Source organism: Panthera tigris, chromosome B1 (assembly GCF_018350195.1).
Source record: "Panthera tigris isolate Pti1 chromosome B1, P.tigris_Pti1_mat1.1, whole genome shotgun sequence".
In the NCBI taxonomy this organism is placed as follows: domain Eukaryota; kingdom Metazoa; phylum Chordata; class Mammalia; order Carnivora; family Felidae; genus Panthera; species Panthera tigris.
This window is the reverse complement of record NC_056663.1, coordinates 199,167,033-199,186,438: the sequence shown is the minus strand read 5'-3', so window position 1 is coordinate 199,186,438 and position 19,406 is coordinate 199,167,033. Positions and strand designations below refer to the sequence as shown.

The following is a 19,406-nucleotide window of genomic DNA, read 5'->3' as shown; positions in this document are numbered from 1 at the left end:
GATGTTCGGTCCCTAAGTGAAATAGTTCGCTGCCACCAGAAGGCGGGGTTTGGGAGTCTCCATGGGCATTTTCCTGAGCTGTGCGCAGTCTTCTCAGCTTAACTGTTTCTATGATCCACGAACCTCTTATCTTTGTCTCAAGATTCAAGATAGAACAGTTTCCCCCACATGCTCCTACTTACTCCTGGAGTTGTCCAGGGCAGGTGGGGACCTGCACAGGTTTGTAACCCCCTAGGGCTATCTCTCGGGCCTGGGCAGTGTCCCTTTCTTCCCTCCCGCAGGCTGCTGGGATTCAGTAGTTTCCTTTTCCCCTTAAATGCCTCCATCGTGCTCTGTCTGTTATGTATCTGTGTATTTTACCACTTTGCCCGGGCCTTTGTTGGGCACCGATTTTTGTGCCAGAATTTTCTGGAAGTCTGACAGCCCGTCTCTGCTCTCTGGCTAGTTCAAGCTTCCCTGGACTCTCTGTTTCCCCCAGAAGGGGGTTTGTTCTCCGGTCCCACATCCACACCGCAGTTTGCTGCAGATAATCGTGATGGCAGAGCAGTGGTGAGATCCAGCCCTCATCCCGGGTGGGGGGGACCCTTACGCCCCAAAGGCTGCTGACCCTGTCTCACCGTGCTCCTGGGGACAGAACCGGTGTGGGCGTTTCGCCTCGGGACCCTGCTATTCAGCACCCCCATGGGGAGTTGCGGGAGAACCCCCGGCGGCCCCCAGGCCCCATCTGGGGAGGGTGGGCTTGCTCCGCAGAAGTCCAGTGTCACGGTTGAACCCTACACGGAGCCCCTGTGGGCGGTAGGTTTGCTGCCTCTGAAACTTGCTGTCTAACAACGTGGAGCTGTCTCAGTAGAAAGCTGAGCACGCGAGCGTGGCTAAAATCGGCATGGTTTGCGCACACACCTCGGTTACCGTGGGGCTGGGGTCTCGGCTGAAGCTGAGACCCCGTAGCCTGTAGCCGTGTGAAGGTCCGGTCCAGCTCCTGGCTCTGTGGCATTGACCTGGGAGGGCCTGTTTCCTGGTTCTTACCACGATCATCACATCCAGAAGATTATACAGAGCGTCTGGCTCTGTGCCTGGCATGTAGTCAGGGATCCACAAATTATGATTCATCCTTCTCCCTTCCTCTTAAACCGACAGCTTTCCTTTGGAGGGCCTGTTGAATGCAGATTCCCAGGTCCTGCCCTTGATTTCCCCCGTTCTAATTTGTGTCCTCTTTTTTCAAAAGAGGGACCATCTCAGGTGACAGTGAGGTGAGCTCTTGATGCCCTTTATTATTTTTTGAGATGTTTATTTATTTACTGGGGGGGGAGGGGCAGAGAGGGAGAGAGAGAGAGAATCCCAGGCAGGCTTCACGCTCAGCACAGAGCCCGATGCGGGGCTCGATCTCACAATGGTGAGATCATGACCTGAGCTGAAATCAAGAGTCGGATGCTTAACCGACTGAACCACCCAGGCGCCCCGTGCCTGTAGACAGTAGTCAGCCTTCACAAGAGGCTGGGAAACTTGCTGAGAAACATCAAAGTACCATGGGAAGAATCGCCCTTCCGAGGGCCCGAGTGTCAGTACATGGTCCCCCGGTCCCCATACGGACCCTGGGACTGCTGATGCCTGAGGAGCTTCTGGTGGGTCACTCGTGGTCAGTGGCTCCTGTATCGCTGCTCATCGGACACTTAGGGCCTATCCAAAGTTGACCTTGTGCCCCCAAGGCCAAGCCTGCTCCTTCGTGGTGGGAAGGACAGGGTGCCGGCCGCTGCCCTGGAACAGGAGCCGGTGTGCACGCCCTTCTGTGGCTAGGGCACCTGGACGTTTGTCATCATGTGCCACGCTTTCCGTTTCTAAGTACCCAGAGGAATCCAATTTCCCCCGTATTGTCGTTTCCACTCGACTCTGCTCCTGGGCCGTCCTTTCCCGCAGCTCTGTCGCCAGCTGCCTCTGAGCGAGGTGCGGCTGGACCGTGTGTGCCTCGTTCACGGGGCTGCCTGCAGTCCCCGGCACGGTCCCCCCTCGCCGCGGGGGCTCTGTAACTTGCACTAAGCGAACGTTAGTCATTTCAGGCCACTTGCCGGCCCGGCTCCCCACTGTTGGCTGGCCTGCGGCTGAAGGCTTTTGCTGCGTGTATCATTCTCTGTAGGGGATGAGGGCTTGTTCCCTCCAGGCCGGGCAGCGACCCTGTCACCTGTCCCCTCCTCCACGGCCTGGCAGAGCCTCACATCAGAAGCATGAGGGGCCCCAGACGCTGTTCCCATGCTGCCCGCTGGGTTTGTGGGGCCCGCTGGTACAGGACTTTGGATTTGGGTCCCGTGGGTGGAGCATGGGGACAATTGTGCAGGCACAGAGCCTGCGTCCCGGGCCACACCCGGGCCGCTGAACGGCCCAGCCATGCACACCGTCCGCATGTGTTGACCTGGGGCAGCCCTACACGTTGCTGGGTAGCAGGAGGAGGATGGGGCTGCCCAGGGCACGTCATCTGGCAGAGCAATGACCGCGGGACATCGAGGCCACACCTGAAGACTTTGGAATAGACAGGAAGTCAGGGTGGTTCCAGGCAGCATATTCAAATGGGACAGGAAACCCCAACACTGAGAAGGAGGCCTCTGGAGAAGAGCTGGCTGGGGGCTGGCCTGCAGCCCCAGGCCCCCTGCCTAGTGTTGAGGCGACCCCAGAGCCATCGGGGAGGGGCTTGAGGCAGAGGCTGTCTGATCCCAGACCCATCCTGCCAGGCCTCTGCTTTCCCAGCGCTCCAAGGTTCCTTCGAGCCCTTATCTGCTTGTCCTGGGACCCCCTCTGCTTTCTTGGCTGCCCCCTTGGCTTCCAGCACGTTCCTCCCTCCACAGCTCCCAGAACCGTCTTGTTGAGGCACAAGTCTGGCCTCGCCACCTTCTTCCTAAGAACCCTATGCTGGCTCCCCCTTTACCGGGGGATAAAGTTGGGGCCCCTTGGGCAGCTCTCAAGGCCTTTTGGGACCCGGCCCTCCTCACCTCCTGCTGTATCCCCCTTGGCACACCCTGGCTCCAGTCCCTTGGGTTTGCCGTGTGGCCTCATCTCCAGACCCCATCTCGGGCCGGCCCCCTCACGTCCTCTGCTCCCGACCGCCTCCTGCTCCTTCAAGATTCGGCTGAGTGGTCCCCGTTTTCGACAAGCCGTCACCCTCACAGCAGCGGGCCCTTTCTCTGGGCTTCCTCAGCCCTCTGCTCCTTCTGCCCCGACACGTGGCGCAGTCTCCCCATCTTCTTCTTCTGAGGCCCTGTGCTCGGAGGACCCGGGGTGCTGTGGTCGAATGTGGTTGATGGCAACACAGAGAGCAGGCGTTGGGGGCCACACAGTCTATCCTGCAACCCAGGGAGCAGGGCTGTACTCGTGGCTTATGCCTGGGGTCCTCAGTCGGGCTCCCCGGGTCAGGTGCTGGGACAAGGCGGACGTGGTGGTCATGAGGCATTCTGTCCCATCTGGACTGCCCCGGGCCTGAGGTTTCTCATGTCCACCGCGAGCCCAGGGCTGACGGCCAAGGCAGTGTGGCTCTCAGCCCCTCCCATCCTCCATCCCTCTTGCCATCAACCTGGGCACAGCAAAATGTCAGGTGACAGGGCGCAGAGGGGTGTCCCCACCCTTGAGGAGCTGTGGCCTAGGTGAAGGTCTTAGTAGGTCCGAGAGCCAGCGGGACAGGACACGTCTCATGGTTTCCCCAGAGCCAGGAAGGCACCTGCCAGACAAAGGCGGTCCCTGTTTCTTCTTGAGGGTCCAGGTGCACAGCTGCCTGGAGAGAAATTGGCTTCAGGCTTGTCCCAGAACTCAACAGTTTGCAGACGGCATGATTTCTAGGATTATCGTCCCCTCTTCCATTAGCCAAGATTATTTTCATTGGGAGTCTCAAAAACCCAAAGTCATTTAAGAAGGGAAAGGGATTTATATCGCTGCTAAGTCTGGAGGTGGCTGGTTTCAGGCACGGCTGGATCCAGATGCCCACACGATATTGCCGGGAACGTGTCTCTCCACCTTTCCACCCTGCTTTCCTCTGGGCTGGGCTCCTTCTCAGGTGGGGTCTCCCCATGTGGTCACCTAATTGGCTTCGGCAGCTTTAAGCTGGTGTTACACTGCCTAGCAATTTCTGTAGTAGGAGGGCGTCTCTCCTCAGTGGTTCCAGCAAGAGTCCCAGGGCGCATGTTCCTTGGCTCAGTTTGGTCACAGGCTTGTCCCTGAACCAGGCCCAGGGAGCTCCTCATTTGGAAACATGAGTGAAAGGCTTGGGGGGCATAGCTCGTATCGTGGCTACTTTGAAAGGAGCAGAGTATCGAGCATTATTAAAATTGAAAGTTGTATATGCACTTGGTTGCCTATGTTTTGCTTTTGTGGTTGCCCTTCGCCTTTTAGAATCGCTTGAATATCTTTCAAAGTACAGAGGTTTTACTTTTTTATGGTGTCATCTGCCCATTTTTTCAACATGTGGGTTTTCACCTTGGATGTTTCGCGGAGAGAAGCTTCTCCAAGAAATGCGGGCTTCCGTGGGGGCCCCGCATGGGCGGGAGCACCGGGCCTGCACCCCTGCAGCCCCCCTGTGGCTAGTGGCTTCATCAGTCTGTATAAACGGTCAAACAAATGCTGAGGGACAGATCAGTGAGAATCCTGTGAATTCAGTGGGCCCAGGGTGCACATGGGGTGGCCGGGACGGACAGACAAATTGCCCAAGCGCACGAGGCGGGAGGCGCCTCCTCGTTTTTGGCTCTGGTCCGGAAGAAAGCTGTCTCTGCATCCATCGTGGTTGCTAGTGTGGTGTCCCCAGGGGGCCTCGTGATCACCCGGGGCCTGTGGGAGGGCGCTGACGACAAGGCAGCTCGAGGAGGGAGAAGCCGTGTGACTAGCGTGCCAGCCTGGCCCCTGGATCTGCCCTTGGGCTGGCGGCCTTGCCCACGAAGCCCGATCTCTGTGCAGGAAGCCTCGGGCACAGTGGGCTCGGCGTGGTGGAGGGAAGGAGAATGTTCCGGGAGAGAATGAGCGCTTTCCACTAGGACTTGAGAGAGGTCTGCAAGCAGACGCCAGTGAGGCTGCTTTTGGCCCACGGGGCGCACACGGGGCCCACGCGGGCTCCACCTCCCTGCCCGGCAATGGAGTACATCCTCTTCGTGCTGTACTTCTCCTTTTTCCTCTGTCTCTGTGCCCTGGTGTGTCTGTACTTTTCCGGTTGTCAGGAGATGACCTACAAGCATGAAGGTAAGCGTCTGGCTCTGGGCGGCCGCGGTTCGGAGCGAGGACACGGCCGAGGCTGGGAGGCCCCTTCCGAGCTGGCGGTTGGTGGTCCCGAGTGATGCAGGGGGACAGGAGACGGGGCTCAGAGGCCGGAGCCAGCGGAGGGATGTTTATTTCAGAGACACTACACCCCACCCCCTCCCCCGGTGCCTTTTGATGTGCTGAGAACGACCACCTCTGTGTGTGCAAGGTGCAAATGGACCAGACACGTTTATTTTTCACTTGGGCCCAAGCTGCATTTAAAACATTTGGATTAGTTTGTATTTTATTTTTATTTTTTTAATGTTTATTTATTTCTGAGAGAGAGGGAGAAAGAGAAAGAGAGCACACAAGCAGGGAGGGGCAGAGAGAGAGGGAGACACAGAACCTGAAGCAGGCTCCAGCTTCTGAGCTGTCAGCACAGAGCCCGACGTGGGGCTCGAACTCATGAACCCTGAGATCATGACCTGAGCTGAAGTCAGATGCTTAGCCACTCAGGCGCCCCTGGATTAATTTGTAAAGAGGAGTCAGCAAGGCAAGACTCCGGGGGGTAGAGAAAATGGGAGTCTTGGACGAGCGAGCTCCTTCCATAGGGAAGATGTGCCACCCTGAGCAGAGACGGGGGTTTATGCTCCCAAACTATCTGCTCCCGGGACATAAATGCCCGGGGGATCTGAGCAAGGTGGACGCTCTGAAAACTCAACGATTTCCCCAGTGCTTGGCTCTTTAAGAAAGAGGAAACCATGTTTTCTAGATGATTCTGTCATTCCTCGGAGGCAGGCACTATTATTTTACACATATTTTGAAAATGCAGCATAAGGCACTGGTTGCATTGTCCTTAAAGAAACCAGCCCCCAGATTTTCTCTTTAAGCATTCCAAGGTCTGTTTCTCTCTTGCATTTATTAACAAAGGCATGAATATATGCAGTACTTCTAGACTTCCTGCATAATCCAAGAGCTTTTAAGAACCTAATCCTTCCAGGAAACAAACTCGTCCAGCCTGTATGTTCCGCAAGGTTGGGGAGAGGGGGTCTCGCATCTGCAGATTCGCCTCCTGTTGTGAGAGGGTCAGAATGTGAGTGTTTGGTCTCCCCAGCCCTGCTCCCTACAGAGCCTCATCCTGCCTCCCTCACCGCCGCATGCTTCCCCGGGGTCTTGGTCTCTGGGGCCACCCTGGACTGAGGGGCTCCATTCGGGTCTGGGGTTCGGCTGATGACAAAAGCAGCACTTTAAACGCACGTCTGCAGCATCCGGAGTGAACGCCCCGTGTCAGGACTCGGTAGCGGAGTGCCCAGCTAGCCGTCCTGCAAGGTTTCAGGAGGCAGATCAGCCCGGGGGATGAACAGAGGCGTCACAACGGTCCGCGAGGCTGACCGTGGGTGTCGTGTCCCGAGGCTTTGGAGAGACTGTGGCAGGATGGTTCCCGGGGACTCGGTCAGCGTGCGTCACTGCTCGCTGCCAGTCCACACGGCAGCAGACACAGAACTGTCCCCAGAGGCCTCGCAATTAGCCGTGTTTACAAGAAATAGGGTCGGGTGAATGGCTGCCCGGAAAAATGAGGAGCCTGGAGCCCGGGGCGGTGAGCTGTGTGCGTGCAGAGGACCTCTGAGTGCCGCAGACCTGTCGCTCCTGAAGGTGCCGTTGTCACCGTCAGGATGTCGTGGCCGCTGCCCCCTGGAAATCGTCTGGAGAGTTTTCGATGCCTGCATTCAAGTGAGGTTTCTCATCTGGAGAGGAGATTGGGGTATATGATTGTCTGCAACCTCTACTTGGAGAGAAGGAATCATGGAAAGCCGACAGAACCTAATAGGTCCCCACAGTCCTACCTGCTAAACTCACCTGGGGTGGGTAACCGGGCGGGGGTCCAGCGGTGCTGGCTGCGTGAGTGAGGGCAAGGGCTGTCGCACGCGAGCCCGAAACTAGGGGCAAACAAGTTGGTGTAGCTCTGAGTTCGTTAACAAAGACATGTTCACGAATACGCATTGAAAAACCGGTGTTGACTCAGTGTGCCAGACTCTGGGCCACAGTGGGGAATAAAAAAGCCCAGATCTCTGCCCTCACCGTCCTCCTGGGTGCCTCTAGCAAAACCTCTCGAGAAACTCTAGCTGCAGAAGGTGACAGAGCAGTCCACTCTGTCTCCCTCTCCCTTCCTGATTCAGAATTCTTTCTTTCTATTCTATTTTATTTTATTTTTTCTTAAACATTTTTTAATGTTTATTTATATTTGAGAGAAAGAGAGAGTGCACGAGCGAGCGTGAGGGGGGGAGGGGCAGAGAGAAAAGGAGACACAGATTCAGAAGCTGGCTGTCAGCCCAGAGCCTGACGCAGGGCTCGAACCCACGAACTGTGAGATCATGAGCTGAGCCGAAGTCGGACGCTTAACTGACTGAGCCACCCAGGCACCCCTTAATTATGTTATTAATTGTGGTACCGGCCACATTTTTCTTACATCTGGGTGCACGAGATTGCAGACATATGCCCGCTTAAGCAAGCAGGTTAGGACGGGTCCTCAGCATGTGGGGTGTGCCCCGATCCCTCTGTGGGGTGAGGGATGGGGAGGGGGCTCTGGGAAAAGCCAGGTTCTGGGTGAACCAGTGGGAGCCTGGGGCTCGGCTGTGGATTTAATTATGTTTCTTTCTTCATGGCCATGAAAAGTACTCATCGGTTGTAAGAAACAAACAAAGAAACGAACAAAACATTGTTCCTAACACAAGGGAGTTCGATCTGGTGACTGTGGGTTGATGTCCGCAGACCACCCCCCCCAGGAGACTAAGCGAAGCTCCTTGTGGTGGGGAGCACGGCTGGTGTTCATCAGGTGGTGTTCCCCAGGCCCCGCCCAGTATGTGCCCCTAGAAGGTGCTCAGTCAGGGGTTTGCCGATTGAATGCGGGCATGTGTGCGAAGCCACATATATCACGGTATTTGGGGTGGGCAAAGTACTGGGTGGGGTAGCCAGGAGGCTGGCGCACAGAGCGGTAAAATTTCCTCCGACTCTGAGTGATGGACGCGTGAGGGGTCCGTTGCACTGTTCCTTCTCATCGTTTCAGTGCCTCAAGGTTTCTATACTCAAAAGTTAAACAAAATTTGCCCCTCAGTGAGGTCCAGTGAGGACCCGGGCCACACACTCACCCAGCCGGTTGGAGCCCGGGGTCCATCTGTGGGCCTTCTGCCCCCTTCAACTTTCCCCGTGTCTGGCACGTAGAACGAGACGTCTCACGTGGCCCCCTGCCCCTCCTTAGTAGGACCCACACGGGCCCATCGAGGGTCGGCGTGCCGGGCACAGCGGATGCGTGACCTCACTCTGCGCTCTTGGGTGAGGCGGGGGCTCCCTGTCCGTCTGATGGAGAAGGAAGTGGGCGCTCAAGGGGGCCGAGGGACCCGCAGAAGGAGTATCGGGGTCAGGCCAGCGTGCTCTGCTGTCCCCACCCTCCACCTCCTTCGGCCGCCTCCTTTCCGCCCGTTCAAGCACAGACCCCGCCAACCGCCTCTTGGGATGCCCTTGGGGCCCCGGTGTGCGTAGTCGCCCCCGTGCCTGGGGTGACAGGGCGGGTTGGGCCGCCGGGGGGAGAGGGGGGACTCGGCAATGCTGAGTCCGTTCCTGATGTCACGCACGTTGCGTTTTCCAGAAGCATGTTGTGGAGACATTTTTTGGATTTGATGAGGAGTCTGTGGACTCGGAAACCTTGTCAGAAACCTCCTGCAACACGGACAGGACGGACAGGGCCCCAGTCACGCCCGAGGAAGACTTGGATGATGTAAGCACCCCCGCACCTGAGGTGCTGTGGGCACACGCCTCCGGCCTCTGACAACCGCCCCTGTCGCTCCCCGGTGTAGAGATCTCGGCCCCGAGGACCTGTGACGTCTCAGCCTGCAGCCTCGAGGGCAGGAGGCCCCTGCTGGGCCCGGCCTCCATGAAGGCAAGGGGGGCACCGGCAGCATGTAGCGGTCCCTCCCTGCCCCCCCCATCTCACCACCCCAGTGGTGGCCTCGCTGTTACCTTTTCAATTAAAATTGCTGCATGGTGGTCTGTCCCTGTCCCCCCTGCACACGCGGGCACACAGGCACACACATGTATGCACAGGCTCACGATGCTCACAGAGGCACATACACACGCGGACAAATGCACGCACAGGGACCCCACCTGGCGGGCAGGACACGGTTGCCTTGTCCTCACGAAGGCGACGCCTCACACAGGAGAGAACGCTCCCAGTGCTGGAGAGCGTGGAGGGCGGGAAGAACACCCCCGGAAGCCCTGTCACCCCGAGCTACCAGCCTCACGGTGCCCGACCAGCGCGCACATCCAGGCTCATGACCGCGGCACTAAGTGAGCCGGCCTCACAGAGGCGTGAAGGGCGGCTCTGTCCTCGCCCGCCCGCCCCTCGCCGGCCGGGCTCTCTGGGGAAACCCGAGTAGAGCACGGTCACACCAGACACGGGCCTTTTTCGATTTTCCTTTGGCACCAACGGCTTGTAACGGGCAGCTTTCGGCACCAAATGCCGTGTTCCACGCCCCCGTCTCTGGTGAGCACGCGGGACTTTTCACGTGGACGCGCACGGAGCCTTTAATGTCACGAGCGTCCCCTAACGGGTGCTTCCCAGTTTTCACAGCCACAAAGACGTGCCACTGGCCAGCCAGTCGCTGCACCCTTGCGTGCCTGGGGGGTTGTCTTCGGAGAGATTCCCGACGTGAGGAGCACGGAGGGAGGGGGCACGGAAACGTCCACCCGTGGGGTCCGGGCTGGCTCAGGGGCGCTCTTCCCCTGCCTCCCTTGCACGTGACTCAGGCATTCTGGGCTTCCGCGAGCTCCCGGGGAGGGCGCTGACGACGGGGACGGCGTCTCCTCCCGCAGCCTGTCACCCGGGGTCCCCAGTTACATCCCGGCGGTGACCGGCTCCCCCCGAGGAACTGTGGGCAGCGGCCGGGAGGGCCGGGTGTGTGCTTCCGGGCCGAAGCCTCACCACGTCACGCGCTCTGTTGTGTCTCTCTTCTCCGGCACGTTCAGACGACGACGAGAGAAGAGGCCGACCTGCGGTTCTGCCAGCTGACCAGGGAGTACCAGGCCCTGCAGCGGGCCTACGCCCTGCTTCAGGAGCAGGTGGGGGGGACGCTGGACGCTGAGAGAGAGGCCCGGGTGAGTGCGCAGAACGCCGGGTCCCCGCGCCCCGCCTTTGACGCTTGGAGGGGGTTGTGCGAGCTGATGGGGGACACCGTGGGCAAACCCGTGGGCCACCGTGTGACCGCAGGCGCGGCCAGAAGAAACGATGCTGTGGTCCGGCACACGTCACGCGTGCCGTCTGTTGGCAGGAATGCGTTCAGACCCCAGGGCTCGGCAAGGACCCTCCTCTCCCTCCCAGGCTGAGAAACCCCTGTGCACATCCCGGCGTGCTCCCAGCCCTCAAGGCGCTTTGGTCCCTGCCGGCCACCCAGGGCTGGGCCAGGCCCCCCGTTGCACTGGGCTGAGCTCTGCCTTCCAGGAAATTCCACCCGCTGGCCCTTACCCCACCCTCAGGAGTCACATGGGCCGGCGGCTGCCTGCCCCTCCTTCTGAAAGCAAGGGGCCCCGCAGACACAGTGCTTTACCCAGCACAGTCCCCGTATCGTTCCCACGACAGCCCTGTGAAGTAGGGGGTGGCGGATGAGGCTGGGGGGGCGGGGAGGAAAGCTTCTTGTGCCGCAGTGGAGTTCAGCCTGTAACCTTGTAGGTCGATGGAGGTAACAGGGCTGGGCTCGGTGTGGCCTGCCTCCTGTGGCTGCCAGCGTTTAAAAGTCAAGAGATTTTGCGTAGAAATTCAGGTTCCTTACCTCTCTCAGCGGCTCACAACGTGCTCGGCCGGGCAACAGCGGGCTTCCTGTTCACGTGGTGGCGGCTTTGGGCCGCGGCTGAGTGGGCATTTCGCCTGAGAGGGGACGTGTGCCTCACTTGGTCCCGATCCCCACCCCCCGTGCGACCCCACACTCAGTCGGCTTCCCTTACTTACATACCCGCCCGGTCCTTGAGACACTTGGGTTTTCAGCCCTTCCCGTAGGTGATAAAGGGCCCACGAAACGTGTCTGGGAGCGTTGATAGAGGCAGCCACTGAACGTGGTCAGAAAGCCAGGGTGGGGACCTTGACATCTGGCTTCCGGCTCGCTTACCCCCTTGTAGAAATGAACCCCTTCTCTAGGCTTCCGTGTCAATGTCTGTAAAATCGAGGGGAATAGAGCCGACGACCCCTCAAGGTCTTTCGGTTCTTAAACGTGTGTAACGTGCAGGCGAGCGACCCCACGTGCCGCCTGCGAGCCCGTGCTCCCCCACACGGACGTGCTTCCAAGGCCCGGATCGTGGCGCGGTCCTTTCCACCCTTGTCACCCATTCGCGGTGACCCGCTCACTTTTTGGTCCTTTTCTCTCCAGACTCGGGAACAGCTCCAAGCTGACCTGCTGAGGTGTCAGGCGAAAATCGAAGATTTGGAGAAGTTGCTCGTCGAGAAGGGACAGGTGAGTAGAACGAGCGTGCGGCTCTTTGCGTTTCTGTCCCCTCGTGGTGTCCCCGTGGCCTTGGTGCTGGGGGGCGGGGGACCCCCTCCACGGTCTGTGTGGTTTGCTCCAGAGACATCAGAGAAAAAATCCCTAGCAGAGCCCAGCGAGAATATCCTTCCTGAGGTGCCTGTTTGCAGAGTTTTTATAGAAATCAAGCCACGAAATGAAATCCTAACGTGGCGTTTTCTTTGTGGGCCAAATGCTCAGAAGTGGGAGACGCTTCACAAAGCAAGGTGGTGACCACAACCCGTTTTGACTTGACTCTGAACGAAAAGCTGCCACTGGTTCTCCAGACCCAGTTGTGAAAGTGAAGGGGATCCCGGCTTCCCGGCTGTGGCCCCGTCACGTGCCCTCCAGGTCCCTGAGTTTCTCGGAGCCGAGTCGCCTCCACATGCACCTTCTCTGAACGTGACAAGGCCCGGTTGACAGCAGGGAACAGTAAAGAGGCAAAGCCCAGCCCCAGACCCGTCCCCTGAGTTGGGGGAGACCGTGGAGGGTGGTCTGGGCGGAGGTCCAGCCTCTCAGAGGGTTACGTTCAAAGGCGACATCACCCAGGGGTCAGCGCAGGTCGGCCGCGCTCTCCGCGGTAAGAAATAAACCAGAACTTCGCAGTGGCTTTACCGCGGTGAGGTTTGTTTCCTACTCAGCACCCTTCCTGTCCCTCCCGCAGGCCGGGGGGTCGTCTACTCCATGTGGTTACTCAGGGATCCAGCGCTGGGGCACCAGCCTGGATATAACGGCCCCGTCGGCAGCTCGCCTTCCCCCTCAGAGGGCAGGAGAAGGCAGTTTGCTGCCTGGACACGTTTCACCAAAACAGTCATGTGGCTACACCTGACGGTGGGGGTGCCGTGCGGGTAGGGGGTGGGGAGGTCTGGCAAGGGCTCCCCGAGGTCCTGGGCTGGGACACGGGGACTGGTGGTGGGTGTTTAGGGAAGGGCGTGTATGAGGTTCTGAACAGATGGCTTAGAACTAACTCTGAGCAGTTAGTGGCTCTAGGGCTCGGGTGGTGGCTGAGATTCGAATTCAGGCAGACGGCCAGTAACCAGGGCTGGGGGTACTCGCGAAGCCGCCCACGGCAGCAGCATTGTGGCCGGCGCTGATCGGCCAGCCCTTGGGCACTGCTTCCATAACCGTGGTCCAGAACATTCCACGGAGGCAGGACAGTGGTGAAGAGCCCATACTCCGGGACCGACTTGGCAGGCATGTAGCACAACCCACGCGACCGACATTGTCTCTTTGTGCCTCAGTTTACTCATCTTTAAAATGGGGGTGATATTAATCCTTCACATACTGGGGAAGCAGAAGTGGTAAGAGGAAGCAGCCTGGGGAACAGTCCAGGTGGGAGAGAAGGCTGTTTTCAGACTCCCGTCCACCTGCCACTGTCCTGGGCCCCTCTTCCAGGCTGAGCTCACATAGCTCCTGACCACCGTCTTCGACTAAGTTACGCCCCACCTGTGGATGGGTGCTCTCAGCCGTGGATGGGCTGCTCTCAGCACCATATAAATGAAAGGGCCACGCTGGGACAAAGCAAATGTCCGTTTGTTCAGTGAACGCTCACCAGAGCGCTTGCCCCACGCCAGGCTCTGTGCTCGGCCTGCAGGGATAATGTATCGATTAGCTATCACTGCGTAACAAACCACCCCAAAACTTAACGGTTTAAAACAAGAAAAAAAAATTGATTTGCTCATAATTCCGTGGGTCAGCGGTTTGGATTGGGCTCAGCCCAATAGGGTAGTTCCTCTGCTGGTCTTACCGGGGCTCATGCTACAGGCTGCTCTCTGGGTCACCTGGGCCCGGGTGGCCTGCAATGGCCTCTCTGTCCCGTCTGGGCACTGGTGCCAGCTTTGGCTGCCGTGTTGGCTCACGGTCTCTCATCGCCATCTCTCTTACTCTCTCCAACCTGGCGTCTTTGCCTGGTGGCCTGGGGACCGGAGGAAAGGGCAGGCGTCAATGCACAGGTGCATTCCAAGCCTCTGCTTGAATCCCATTTGCGAGTATCCCGGTAGCCGAAGTCGCCCCAGCCACGCCTGGCTTCAGGGCTGGAGAATTCGATGCCATCGGTCATTGGGAGGAGCTGCAGAGTGATACCGCAAAGGGCCGTGGAGGTGGGAGGGACAGTTGCAGACGGTATGCTCCAGGTACAAGGATGAGTAGAACGGGCTCTGTCCTCACAGGGACTCACGGCCTCATGGGGCCTCCATGTGTCGACCCAGCGACAGTGCAGGGTGATACGTGAGAGGTGGAGGGAAGCCGAGGCCGCCGGAGCTGAGAGAAGGGAAGAGGAACGTTCTTCCGTTTGTTCCCTTATCCATCCTGCCGTGTTTATGGAGCACAGGCTGGGGACGCCACGGTGGAAAGACAGACCTAGTGCCGTGTGCTCATGGGACTTACCTGGACAGGAACCTGCCCGGGCCGAGACATGTAGTTAGGGCCTCACGGGCAGAGGGACCAGGATGCACCCGAGAGCGTGTCCGCGGGTGTGGGGGAGACCCCGGGTGCAGTGAGCAGGCCTGAGCGGGTGGGCAGTGCCGATTTGGTCGCTCTGCAGCTGGTTTCCTGGCAATGACACTCAGCGTGGGCCCCCTCTGCTTTCAGGGAGCGTGAGCGGTAGGGAAGGGACACCCTGCGATCCCGCCGGCTCGCTTTTCTGGGTGTAGAGGTTTAGAGGGATGATGAAGTCTTTCTAGCTGCTGTCCCTTCTCTGATCTTTTCATAGTCCCTTTTTTTTTTAATGCTTATTTATTTTGAGAGAGAGAAAGAGAGCACATGCACAAGTGAGGAGGGGCAGAGAGAGAGGGAGAGAGAGAGAATCCCAAGCAGGCTCTGCACTGTCAGCACAGAGCCCGACGCGGGGCTCGAACTCACAAACCATGAGATCGTGACCTGAGCCGAAATCGAGAGTCGGGCGCTTAGCCTACTGAGCCCCCCAGGTGCCCCATGACCTTTTCATAGCCTTATATTAGGTGACTTTTTTTCGCTGACTCAGTCTTTGCTGTGTGAGCACCTGTTTGCTTCAATGAGCGTGAACATATTTAGTGCTTTTTCTTAGGATTCCAAGTGGGTTGAAGAGAAGCAGCTTCTCATCAGGACAAACCAGGACTTGCTGGAAAAGGTACGTGAGCGTCAGTGCCCTCCCCGCCCCCTCAGAGAATCAGGGACCTCAGAGGCTCAGCCCGACTGAGACTCTGCCCCAGTGCCCCCATGGTGGGTCTGGGTCCTGACTGGCTCTCAGAGCACAGACCTCTTCCTCACGTTGAGTCCGAGCCCAATTTGTGGGGCTTCCCAGGCCTCGGCCCCGGTTCTGTCCTCTGGGACAGGGCGTGCGCCCTGCAGACACAGTGAGGGCCGCCTGCCCTGCCTCCACAGGGCTTTCCAGGCCACCTCTCCCGTTGCTCTGGAACCCCCGGCAGGTCCCCTCCCTCCCACGTGGCAGGGGGGACCGAAGGCGCTGGCCGCCCGGCAGGCTCTCAGGCCGTCACAGTCCAGTTCATGGACCGGAGGCCTCGGTGCTGGCAAAGCTGAGCCTGTCTTCCTTCTTGCGGTCATGGAACTTTCCAGACGCCTCTTGAGACAGCAAGGGGAGTAGGTTTAATGCTTTGGAATGAGACCTCAGCTTTATGTTTCTCTCGTTTGTGTGCAATTCAGAGTGTTGTTCTGTTTTGTTTTCTTTGTGCAGCCACCGTCACAATGCAGCTTTAGGACCTTTTCCGCGGCCCACAAGGGTCCCTTGTGCCCATTTGTAGTCACTCCCTGTCTCCTCCCACCACACCCCCCCCCCACCCCCACCCCTTGGCAACCAGCGGTGTACTTTCTGTCCACAGAGGTTTGCTTTTCCTGGACCTTGCATGCCAGCCGCCCCAGACCTGGGTGAGGCCTCAGCTTTAGAGCATCCTAGAACACCTGCAGCGTTGAGCCCGGGCTTGCCCCCCTCCGCGCCCGTCCCCAGTCCCAGCTCTGCCACTGACGGGTGTGGCCGCTCACTGCCCTGTGTTTCTCCATAGCGTTTGGAGCTCGGGGACAGGGCGTGTCGCCGCCCTGCAGGTCGGGCCTGTGCGTTGGGAGAGATTTCGTGTCCTGCTCACTAAATTCAGGGAGCCATGGAGAAAACACACTGTTTCCAAGAGTCCCCTGGGGGTGCAGGACCCCGTCAGTGGAGACCCTCCCTCTGGTTCTCCAGGCAGGAGGAGGGGAGGCCCTCTGTAAGGAGGTGTGCCTTACCTCAGTCAGTCCTGGCTGCAGGACTTTATGCCCCTGCGACAGAAACTGAGGCACGGAGCCATTAGGGTGCTTTTCCAGTGTCTCCTGGCAGGTGTTGGACCAGGCGGCCCACCTCCCCAGACGGACTTGTGCCTTCAGGAGAACTGATTCCACTAGGCCTTCTCCTCAGCCCTCTGGCAGGGTCACAGTGGCGGCCTGTGCCTTCCTGCCGCAGCTTGGTGCTGTCTGTCCGGGGGGGGGCTCATCCTGGGGGGCCAGACCGCCCGCGAAAAGACCACACTGAGGCTTTGGGATCAGAAGCGCCCATGGTGCGTTCCTGCCTCCCTCACACTTGACCTCAGGAAGGGACTTAGTGGCGCCGTGCCTCAGTTTCCCCCATCGCTCATTTATTCGGCAAGCCTATGAGGAGCCCCTCTTCCGGGCCCGGCCCCCCGGGGGGGGGGTTGGCAGGGACGGTGCCGGCGCCCCCACCCCCGCACCCCGCCCGCGCTGAGCAGGGTGCGTCTCCCGCGGCCCCCACGGAGACGGCGGTCCTCCCGCCCGCTAACCCACAGGTGCGTCTGCTCTAGATTTACAGACTGGAAATGGAAGAGAGTCAGCTGAAGAACGAAATGCAGGACGCCAAGGACCAAAATGAGCTGCTAGAGTTCCGAGTGCTGGAGCTCGAAGTAAGAGACTCTATCTGTTGCGCGCTCTCAAACGGAGCAGACCTTCTCTTTGAGCCCAAACTGAAATTCATGTAAAGCTCCCCGATGCCCTCCAGCATGTGTAAAGGGACGTGGTAGAGTTCTCTTTTCTTTTCTTTTCCTTTCTTTTCTTTTCTTTTCTTTTTTTTTTAAATCTGTATGTTCAGAATAATTTCACTGCCTTAATATGTTCTGGAGAGAATGCTCACCGAGGTCTTTGGACATGTACCAGAGCTAATCTATTTATTGCCTACGGCTTGTTTTTTGCACTTAATAAAATAATTTGTTTTTGCAATATTTTGCCTTTTTTATTTGTGTTTCATTTCCATAACTACTTCTTTCCTGCATGCATAGTCACCTGGTATGCGTTCTGCAAAGTCGGACAGAAGCGCTGTTGCAATTAAGAACACACCTTTTTTAAGTGACCTTGCATGCAGGGAATGTCTCCTTTTGAAAGAGCGGGGTCCGACCCGGCCCGCAACTGCCTCTGTAGTGTGTTCACTGCTAGTTCGGCCCATGTTCTGTTTGCCGAGGTGAACACAGGTAAGTAAGCGAGCAGGGGGAAAGGAGGTATCTGCGTAGGCGTTTGAGAAAACCGAGGCCATTGCCCCAGCTCCCTGATCAGTGAACACGGGCCCGTGTGTCATGGCAATGTTGCATTGGACTGGAAATGTACCTGTTTGTACTCGAACCGCTCGACTCCAAAATTCCTGGTTAGCGTGGAGGGAGACCGAGCGGTGTTCGTAGGTAGCGGCCGTGTTCCAAACCTTCAGTAAGGTCCCCAGTACAGAGCTGCATCCAGGGCAAGACCGCTGACGGTTTTTTTGCTTCCCACTGAAACCTTGTTTCCGGTATGTCGCTGTATCGCCTTGCTGCCACCCGAACGTCATGACCCTTTTGTGTTTGTTTGTTTGTCTGTTGCCATTTAAACACCATCCACAGTTTAAACATCAGCCATGTTGGTGACACTCGTTTCTCTAAGCACCTGCAGTGACGCAGCCCCGCTCTCCCTCGGCTGAAGCCTTTTTGCATGCACGGAACCCTCGGGAGAAGCGAGCGCCTTCGCAACATTGGCGTCCCCCCGATTTTGTTCCCTCATCCTGGCCTCAGTCAAAACTGTTTGCGCTAGACCTTACCATCTTGTCCTTTGTTGTGTTGGCGTGGACCGTGGCCTGAGGGTCTCGAAACCAAGCGTTACCCCTGCAACGCAACTCTTGCTTGAGCGCCAACCGGGCCTGCGTTCACGCACTAGGAATCGGAAGCCACGTGAGGTCACTGTTCACACTTCGGCCAGCTAGGAAGCCTTTCACAGCCCTTGGTCACACGTCTTTCTCATGAGAGTTCCGTGAGCGTTGCTCAGCGTGCTAGGATTTTCTTGAAGTGTCTCCACTGTCCTTCAGAGCCGTTAGAGACCAGTTCGGACTTTCGTTCGGATAAAATATGGGCTTTCTGTTGTCACTTTTTCTATGGAGACTCCACTTAAGCATTGCAGGTAGAAAGGCATCCGTAGAAGAGAGCCACTGTGAATTTCGGTCTTCGTGGCTGATAAGGGAAACGAAGTTTTCCCCCTGAACTGCTTCAAACAAGGTTAGCCAAGTTGCACCTTGTGGAAGGTAATTGAATGTCCCCTGCCACCCACCTCACCTTCCTCTCCCCATTAGCCTTATCCATCTGCGTAGGTCCTGCCATCCAAGCTGGTGCTCATTCGGTTACGTTTCTTAGCTGAGTGACTAAAGAGACCCATGGGTGCCCTCCCTAGATTCTGCAGGAATCATCCAAAGCGGGCTTACTCATCTTACTCTAATTTTGGCCAAATAAAAGCAGTTTGACTTAAAGGTATAATTCAGAAAGGTCTTCTCTGCTGGCCTTCCCATAAAGCTAGCCTGTCCGTTGCTCAAGTTTTAAAGGCAGCTCTGTGTACTATATCCCTGCCATTAATTGGGTTTCTCTTGTCCTTTTTAAAAACGTGTCGCGTTACATAGGATTAACGAGCACCTCTTCTGGGAAAACGCTTGCTTTTCCTTCCTCAGTGGTCGAGATTTGAATAGCAATCTAAGGCAGGGATAGAATGATCGCTGATGTGTTAGCACGGCTCAAAAAAAAAAAAAAAAAAACTGTGAACAAAGTCAGCCGATTGTCTTGAAAACGGTGTGAATCCAGGGTTCGTGTCCCGGCCCTGCGGCTGGGGAGCTTGGGACCAGGACTCGCCCCGCTGTCCACGAAACGAAAGCAATAACGCCTGCCTCGTGGGATTGTGTGAGGGCTCAACGAGGTAGCGATTTGCCGCAGGGCACGAGGAACGCCATAGCTGGTGGCTGTGCTGTCCGTTGAAATTTCACACACTTGTTCTTACTGAGTGTTTAATGATCCGTGGCTTCCCGGGCTCCCGTCGCGCAGCAGGTGAACACATGCCTTGGTTAACCGTTTCTTCCTAGCGGAGTGGGTAAGAAGTAGACGCATTTCGGCTCGAGACCCGCCGCCCTGCAGAGGCGGGACCTCGGCGTGCTCCTTCGCGGACCAGGAGATGGTAGTCTGTGAGCCTTTTAGTAACGCCTTGGCCAACTGGAACCCGTTGGTCTTTGCTGCGTAACGTGGGAAAGTGGCGAGTGGTAAACAAGCCAATAAAGTTCTGTTTTTAAACCAAATCTTTTCCCCAGGAGAGAGAGCGGAGGTCGCCAGCATTTAACCTCCAAATCAGCACCTTCCCCGAGAACAACAGAAGCGCTCTCCAGCTGTTCTGTCACCAGGAAGGAGTTAAGGTAGC

At 57.6% G+C, this 19,406-nt stretch overlaps 1 protein-coding gene across 5 annotated transcripts in view; it reads left to right on the top strand.

Moving 5' to 3' along the window:
• Positions 1 to 19,386, top strand: part of JAKMIP1 (janus kinase and microtubule interacting protein 1) — a 90,762-nt gene extending 71,376 nt beyond the window's left edge. For 3 of the 5 annotated variants that reach the window (XM_042984971.1, XM_042984975.1, XM_015534691.2), the window contains 5 exons: positions 8,846 to 8,974; positions 10,222 to 10,350; positions 11,613 to 11,696; positions 14,788 to 14,850; positions 16,526 to 16,937. In XM_042984971.1, coding sequence (XP_042840905.1) covers positions 8,846 to 8,974; positions 10,222 to 10,350; positions 11,613 to 11,696; positions 14,788 to 14,850; positions 16,526 to 16,699 — 579 coding nt within the window. In that variant the 3' untranslated portion in view covers positions 16,700 to 16,937. Of the gene's footprint in view, positions 1 to 8,845; positions 8,975 to 10,221; positions 10,351 to 11,612; positions 11,697 to 14,787; positions 14,851 to 15,559; positions 15,606 to 16,525; positions 16,938 to 19,299 lie in introns of those variants that run through there. The other 2 variants (XM_042984973.1, XM_042984972.1) reach the window with 2 other exon arrangements.
• The last annotated feature ends 20 nt before the right edge of the window (positions 19,387 to 19,406 follow it).